This window comes from Osmerus mordax, chromosome 6 (assembly GCF_038355195.1).
Source record: "Osmerus mordax isolate fOsmMor3 chromosome 6, fOsmMor3.pri, whole genome shotgun sequence".
NCBI lineage: Eukaryota > Metazoa > Chordata > Actinopteri > Osmeriformes > Osmeridae > Osmerus > Osmerus mordax.
The window spans coordinates 816289-824358 of record NC_090055.1 but is presented as its reverse complement, the minus strand read 5'-3'; the positions used below and the strand labels follow the sequence as shown (position 1 = coordinate 824358).

General features: G+C 50.5%; 1 protein-coding gene across 1 annotated transcript; it reads left to right on the top strand.

Moving 5' to 3' along the window:
- On the top strand, positions 1 to 7998 carry il6r (interleukin 6 receptor). Its single transcript, XM_067237959.1, has 10 exons — positions 1 to 655; positions 2125 to 2934; positions 3150 to 3273; positions 4023 to 4201; positions 4540 to 4700; positions 4887 to 5031; positions 5506 to 5546; positions 5637 to 5697; positions 6998 to 7103; positions 7252 to 7998. The coding sequence occupies exons 1-10, from the start codon at positions 580 to 582 to the stop codon at positions 7520 to 7522; spliced, it is 1974 nt and encodes a 657-aa protein (XP_067094060.1). The 5' UTR covers positions 1 to 579; the 3' UTR covers positions 7523 to 7998.
- The last annotated feature ends 72 nt before the right edge of the window (positions 7999 to 8070 follow it).

Sequence of the window (8070 nt, the reverse complement as noted above, 5' to 3'; positions counted from 1 at the left end):
GTGGCTGAGCGGTTAGGGAATCGGGCTAGTGATTTGAAGGTTGCCAGTTCGATTCCCGGCCGTGCGAAATGACGTTGTGTCCTTGGGCAAGGCACTTCACCCTACTTGCAGTGTCCCTGTAGTACGTCGCTCTGGATAAGAGCGTCTGCTAAATGACTAAATGTAATGTAACATTCAAGGGCCCAGAAGTTTTAAACTTGCCGCAGAAACCTGGAGGCTGGATGAAGTACGAACAGACGCTTTTTTAACCAAAGCCAAATAATCTACTGCGCATTCTGGCTCGTGCCTCAGAGAGAAACTACTGGTGTCTCTGCGGAGTTTGGGCAAGAGGAAGGTTTCGCAATAACGGACTTTAAATACTACAGGGATAGGGAAATGTCCGTCTCTTGTGTTCGTATAGCTACTGTTTGTACAATTTACTTAGTTAAACTAAATTTAGCTACTGAGATCTGATTCTACTCACCTTCTGGAAAATACTATTATAACTGTGTTTATTTTCTTAATTTAGATTTGTTTCGATGGTTCGCGCTAATGGGAAATTTAGTTTGAGAGAGAGACAGTTTACGGACAAGTGAGAACATGTGGGTGGTCAGTGTGTGTCTGAGCGCGCTCTTCTACCCTGTCTTCAGCTATCACGAGCCCTGTCCCCCAACAGGTAAGAGATTTAGTTATATCAGGTGATGCAAATGTAACAATGTATTTACTATTGCCACATTTGATTCTCTTTATTAAACTATTTATAATTGGTGGCCAAGCCGCGAAGCCACTTAAGTGTTTCTACCTTTTCTTATTATTATTACACTTCTTCTGCCATTGGAGTCTATGGCAGCCCCTAGAACCATAGGGTAAAAAGTTGTGAATTTTGGCACACTCAATTAAGCACTTTCTCAAGAGCAATTTCTGAGGTGGACACCAAAATGACTGCTGTAACACAGCCTACATTGTAATATGTTAAATGTATATTGAGGAACCATAATTAATACTCCTGGATCATTTATAGTTAGTAACTGAAGGGTTGTCTCAACTTGTTCAAATGTAGTTATAGTAGTGTTTCTTATCAGTCAAGTATGAATGCAGGTGTACAGTATTTACAACCAGCAATACCAAGAAAGGCCAGTATGTACTGTACACTGTATGGGTGCAGTTTATGTAATTACAATGGGCATGGTGCAGTCTCATCTAAAATAATCTCAATTGAACCATCATAAACATTTATGAACATTTTATCAACTAGTCTTTGAAATGAGGTCACTAGGGTTCTTTCTTTGCGTTTTGGTGTCCTGAAATGCTCTGATGTCCGTCTTTCTTTTTTCTGCAATTTTTCTACCATGCTGGCCGCACACACAATGTACAGGTTATTTACAGTAGGAGATGGGCTTTTATCATTTATTACCATTCTTCTAGAATAGGCTTCGATCTACCAGGTAGCTAGACAGTCAGTTAGGAAAGGTGAAATGGATTGCATTGACAGCTGGATTGACAGCTGTATGAGTTCACCCTTTACACAACGCAAACTGCAACCTTTTGTCATTTTAATATAATTCATGTTTTGGTTTTATATTTGGCTGGCTTCCCAGAATAGCTGAATATGCAGCTAGCGAGCCCCAATTCCGTTTGTGTGGTATTTGCTATAATCTTTGCTATCGCCAGTTTACTCCAGATCGGCACACAGGTGCTTCAAAGTCCCTAGAGACGATTTAGCTTTTGCAATGAGACCATTTAAGATAATTATGACAATGGTAGAATATAGTATAGTTCTGTTCAGTATCGCTAAGCATGGCAAATGGATTTAGAAGAACTACAATATCCGTGCTGATCTTGGATTAAATTGACGATAGCAAAGTTTCCATCTTTTGACGACACCAAATGGAATAGTGCTAGCTAATGTTTTATGCCATGGTCGGTTTGGCTGGAGTCAGAGATTGACGGTCATCTTAGGGCTTTATACAGTTCGAGAGAGGATCCACATCTGACCCCGTCAGCGCGGCTGTGCTGGGTCATGTGACTCACCCGAGACCAAAACACAGGACAGAACCCCCGAGGACACGCGCTCACCACCCTCTGTTCTTCCCTCTCTCAACTGCTCCCCGCTTGACTGCTCTTGTGTTTTCTGTCTTTCTCCAGAGCACCCTCCTGATGTGCTGGTTGTACCCCCGGGCAGTGAGCTGGTTCTGGGCTGCGGTGGCTGGGCGAAGGTGGACGGGGTGGAGGTGGTGGTCCTCAGAGCACAGAGGACCACCTCTGTCCTCTCCACAACAGACAGAACTGCTCGTAGACACAACTCTGTCATCGAAACAGCCTCCAACTTTGCAACTAGGGCAGAGAGTGTTGCCCCGACCGAGGGAACTGTTGTCAATGAAAAACACCCTCCTTTAAAAGGGGCTTCCAGCCCAGGCCTTAGTGCCACAGCAGACAGAAATGTCTCTGTTCAGGTCAGGGTGAGGAGACTGAACCCAGAGAAGCATGCTGGTGCTGCTGAACAGCCCACCATCTCCTCTGTGGCAGCAGTCCAAGCTGAGAGTGAACTTAAAACAGCACAGACAACAGAGAAGGGGTATAGAGGTCGAGAAATAAACAGCCACGCTGTCAGCCATCTTGGATACACACATTCTACCAGCGACAACATCCCTCCTTCTGGGGCAGCGCCGTGGCCAACCAGGGCAGGCGGAGTGAGAGGGGTTAACTCCGAGGGAGGGGATGTGGAGGGGGGTGAGGATGACTCTGAGGAGGGGGGGGAAGAGGGGGGGAGGGGGGCAAGGGGGCTGGTGGGAAGGCCACAGTGGAAACTTAACGGCAAGCTGCTGAGAGATAGAGGGGAGCGGAGGGAGAAAGGGGAATCTCTGAGTCTGACCTCTGTGAGTGTCCGAGACGCAGGGAACTACAGCTGCCATCGCAGGAACAAGATCGTGTCTTCCTTCAGGGTGGTAGTAGCAGGTGAGGAGGAGGACTCATCACTTTTGTTTGTTTAATGTGCCCAAGGACAGACACCTCGTACACTGTATCTGTCAGGATTCATGTTAGGGATAGTATGTAACTGCCCCTGGCCCCCTGTTACTTATACAACTAACACTGTTTTCTTATCGCATGACCTCCTTCTCATTTCCTGCAAACACCCCCCTTTCCCCTCTTCTTTCTCTCTCTTTTCTCAGTTCCTCCTGAGAAGCCTACTCTGTCATGCTACAAGAGGTCACCCGGCAGCAAGATCCGTTGTGATTGGACGTCCCGGCAGCCAGTGATGGCACAGCCTCAGTGCCATCTCTTTCTCAGTAAGAGGTGAGAGCACCCAGAGGAGCCCTCAGGCCCCTCCAGTGCCCCAGGGCAGAGCGTTGCCCCTCCAGTGCCTCAGGGCAGAGCGTTGCCCCTCCAGTGCCTCAGGGCAGAGCGTTGCCCCTCCAGTGCCCCAGGGCAGAGCGTTGCCCCTCCAGTGCCTCAGGGCAGAGCGTTGCCCCTCCAGTGCCCCAGGGCAGAGCGTTGCCCCTCCAGTGCCCCAGGGCAGAGCGTTGCCCCTCCAGTGCCCCAGGGCAGAGCGTTGCCCCTCCAGTGCCTCAGGGCAGAGCGTTGCCCCTCCAGTGCCCCAGGGCAGAGCGTTGCCCCTCCAGTGCCCCAGGGCAGAGCGTTGCCCCTCCAGTGCCTCAGGGCAGAGCGTTGCCCCTCCAGTGCCCCAGGGCAGAGCGTTGCCCCTCCAGTGCCTCAGGGCAGAGCGTTGCCCCTCCAGTGCCCCAGGGCAGAGCGTTGCCCCTCCAGTGCCCCAGGGCAGAGCGTTAACGCAGGACAGCACCAGTCCTTGAGGCTTGTTATTTCAAAGATTTCAATGTTCAACATCGCGTTTGTTTATGTAACCCTAACCATGACCTTGTCTCTTAATTTCTGTCTCTCTCTCTCTCTCTCTCTCTCTCTCTCTCTCTCTCTCTCTCTCTCTCTCTCTCTCTCTCTCTCTCCCCCCCCTTCTCTCTCTCTCTCTCTCTCTCTCTCTCTCTCTCTCTCTCTCCCCCCCTCTCTCTCTCTCTCTCTCTCTCTCTCAGTTTGTCAAGCTCGTTCTCCCGTGTGAACTGCTCCTACTCTGCTGTGCTGAGGCGCTGCTGGTGTGCCGTGGCCCATGAGGAGGACGAGCTGAGAGTTCTGCACCGCGCCTTCCTGTGTGTCAGCAACGCTGCAGGAAGCTCCACCAGCCCCCACATCCACTTCATCCCCATGGACATACGTAAGCGCTAGAGGGTGTCTCTGTGTGTGTGTGTGTGGATCTGTGTGTGTGAGTCTCTGTGTGTGTGTGTGTGGATCTGTGTGTGTTTGTGAGTCTCTGTGTGTGAGTGAGTCTCTGTGTGTGTGTGTGTGTGTGTGCATCTGTGTGTGAGTGAGTCTCTGTGTGTGTGTGTGTGTGTGTGTGTGTGTGTGCATCTGTGTGTGAGTGAGTCTCTGTGTGTGTGTGAAGTGCCCCAGGCCGTGTATGGCCTGATGTTATGATGTTATGGTACAGTATGTAAGTTGCTGTAGTGTCCAAGGTGACTAAAGCCCCCCCCCCCCCCCCCCCCCGTGTGTCAGTGAGGCCAGACCCCCCGTCAGAGCTGCTGGTGCTGCCTGTGGAGGGTCAGAGGACCAGGCTGAGGGTTACCTGGACATACCCTCGCACCTGGAAGGAGAGAGACCGCTACTACATGCTCCAGTATCGCCTCACCTACCGGCCTCTAGCACTGGCAAAAGTGGTGTGGGTGTGTGGGGGTGTATATGTGTGTGTGGGGGGGGTGTATTTACCTGGGTGTTATTTATGGTCCAATAGTCCAGTTTTCATGTGTTCACCAGTTTGACAATCACTGTGTTCAGGCTTACTCTGTGGAACGCCAACTGGCTGACCCTGTTTGGTGTGTGTGTGTGTATGTGTGTGTGTCCAGACTGAAGTGTTCACAGAAGCCCACTCGTACATGATAACAGATGCGATGCCTGGGGTGGAGTACGTCATCCAGCTGGCCACTAAAGATGAGTTTGATGGCATCTGGAGCGACTGGAGCTCTGCTGTGCGTGGACTCACCTGGACAGGTACGCTCACACACACACACACTCACACACACACACATACACACACACACTCATACACACACACACACTCACACACTCATAAACACACACACTCACACACACACATACACACACACACTCATACACACACACACACTCATACACACAGACACACACACAGACACACACTCATACACACACACACACAGACAGGCAGACATGTGTACACTCCCCCCCCCCCCCCCCCCCCACCCCGCCGCTCCTGAGCGCAGTAGTCCAGGGAGGTCACCAACCCTTCCTGGACACACACAAAGGTAACCATGACAACATGAGAGGGAGGGATCAATGTTCCTTCCTGAGTGTGTGTGTGAGAGAGAGTGCACTCGAGAGGTCGAATCAAATATCCAAACAGACACGTGTACATTAACACACACCACCATGACTGTAACACACATCTACTGTTTAAAAATCTTAAATACATGTGTGTTCCCACAGCGCCTGTACCCACTGCTGTGAGTGGTGTTGCTACAACTAAGGTAAGAGACACACACACACATACACTCACACACACACACACTGTGTTTGCACACCTTCAGTCTGACTCTCTCTCTCTCTCTCTCGTACAGTGTGATTATTTCGTCCTGTGCGGTGAAGGTTCTGGCATAACAGATGAAGAGCTTCTCAGAGGTAGGACACGGCTGTGGGGTCGTAGTCTTCTCAGAGGTAGGACACGGCTGTGGGGTCGTAGTCTTCTCAGAGGTAGGACACGGCTGTGGGGTCGTAGTCTTCTCAGAGGTAGGACAGGGCTGTGGGGTCGTAGTCTTCTCAGAGGTAGGACACGGCTGTGGGGTCGTAGTCTTCTCAGAGGTAGGACACGGCTGTGGGGTCGTAGTCTTCTCAGAGGTAGGACACGGCTGTGGGGTCGTAGTCTTCTCAGAGGTAGGACACGGCTGTGGGGTCGTAGTCTTCTCAGAGGTAGGACACGGCTGTGGGGTCGTAGTCTTGTCAGAGGTAGGACACGGCTGTGGGGTCGTAGTCTTCTCAGAGGTAGGACAGGGCTGTGGGGTCGTAGTCTTCTCAGAGGTAGGACAGGGCTGTGGGGTCGTAGTCTTCTCAGAGGTAGGACACGGCTGTGGGGTCGTAGTCTTCTCAGAGGTAGGACACGGCTGTGGGGTCGTAGTCTTCTCAGAGGTAGGACAGGGCTGTGGGGTCGTAGTCTTCTCAGAGGTAGGACACGGCTGTGGGGTCGTAGTCTTCTCAGAGGTAGGACACGGCTGTGGGGTCGTAGTCTTCTCAGAGGTAGGACACGGCTGTGGGGTCGTAGTCTTCTCAGAGGTAGGACACGGCTGTGGGGTCGTAGTCTTCTCAGAGGTAGGACAGGGCTGTGGGGTCGTAGTCTTCTCAGAGGTAGGACACGGCTGTGGGGTCGTAGTCTTCTCAGAGGTAGGACACGGCTGTGGGGTCGTAGTCTTCTCAGAGGTAGGACACGGCTGTGGGGTTGTAGTCTTCTTAGAGGTAGGACAGGGCTGTGGGGTCGTAGTCTTCTCAGAGGTAGGACACGGCTGTGGGGTCGTAGTCTTCTCAGAGGTAGGACACGGCTGTGGGGTCGTAGTCTTCTCAGAGGTAGGACACGGCTGTGGGGTCGTAGTGGTTCCAGCTCACAAGCCTGTGGTGTTATGAACACGTGGGGTTCGTTAGCTCATGTCTGAAATTCCCTGGATCTGTTTTCTGGGGCTGTCACAGGAAAGAAAAGTCGTTATACGTACTAACCAAGGTTTCATTATGAAACTTAAAACAGGAAGTACAGAGGGACTGGACAAACACACCCTCACCCTGTTTTATATCAGACACACATAAACAGACACACACATAAACAGACACACACATAAACATGCACACGCACATATAAACGGTTTTTAGTTGTGTTCCGCTCTGGTGCAAGAAACCCTCTTTCTTTGTCTTCCCTTCCTCTCTCTCCTGCTCTCAGACCCTGAACCTTCTGGTGTGACACACGAGGTGCGACCTCACCTCCTGTGGGTGGTTGGGTGTTGTGCTTTACTGTCTGTCACTCTCCTCATCGCCTACCTGTTGAGGTAAACCCTGCATTGCCTGCCCTACTTATAGAGCTGTGTACATCCAGACATGATGACAGATATCCCTGCTGCTGTTCACACCTCAGGACAAACTAAGAACATGGTAGTTCCTTCCCCAGTCTCACTGCCCCGTGTCCCCCTCTCTCAGACACAAGGACAGGCTCGTCTCCAAGTTGGTGAGCCTTAGCAACAACAAGCCCCGCCTCCCTGACTCCGCCCCCTCCACATCAGCTCCAGCAGCCCAGGAAGTGCACGCTCTGCTGAACTTTGCCCCCCCACCTCACAAAGAGCCCCTCCCACAGGAAGTGGAAGTAAAGGAAGGATCGGAGGAAGAGCAGGAGGAGGTGGTGGAGAGTGGGAGGGAGGCCTTTGACTTCAACAACACCAGCTACTTCCTGGTCCAGACAGACCAATCCTGAGCCTTCCTGGATCTCAGGCTGCCTCTGCTGTCAACAATCACAAGCTACGAGTTAGCTCCCTACAAGGTCCATTCAAGAGTCTGTATTTCCCCTTAAAGGGTAAAGTCCGGAAATTAATGGGAAAGAAATGCTTTTCATTGTTCTTTGCACAATTAATAGGAAAGACTGAGAGAAGATGTTTCTAAGAGTATTGTCTTATAATTTTTATTTTGAATTTTGAGTGGAGTTGTAGGCCCTATGTTTCAACCTGATGTGTGTTCACTATATCGACCATATATTGAACCTCTCTTTCTCTCTGCACACACACACACACACACACACACACACACACAAAGAAAACACCCACATTTTGGGCGTTATGAACACTGAGCTGTTAATATTGGCTTGTGTTTTGTAAATAACTATACTGCAATAAAAGAAAAATAGTTTTTTATGATAAGTGTGTCGGGGGTTTCATAAATGCCAGCATAGGGTTTTTCTTTCAGAGGATTTAGTCCAAAATAGAGTCAGAGATGGAATATCTTTCAAAGTCAAGGTGGCTTGACGGA

Bases quoted from the DNA above. Each gene is read 5' to 3' on its own strand.
- il6r (XM_067237959.1), top strand. From the start codon at position 580: ATGTGGGTGGTCAGTGTGTGTCTGAGCGCGCTCTTCTACCCTGTCTTC. The intron at 4,701-4,886 runs GTGTGGGTGTGT...GTGTGTGTCCAG, and splicing joins CTCTAGCACTGGCAAAAGTG to ACTGAAGTGTTCACAGAAGC. The intron at 5,547-5,636 runs GTAAGAGACACA...TCTCTCGTACAG, and splicing joins GTGGTGTTGCTACAACTAAG to TGTGATTATTTCGTCCTGTG.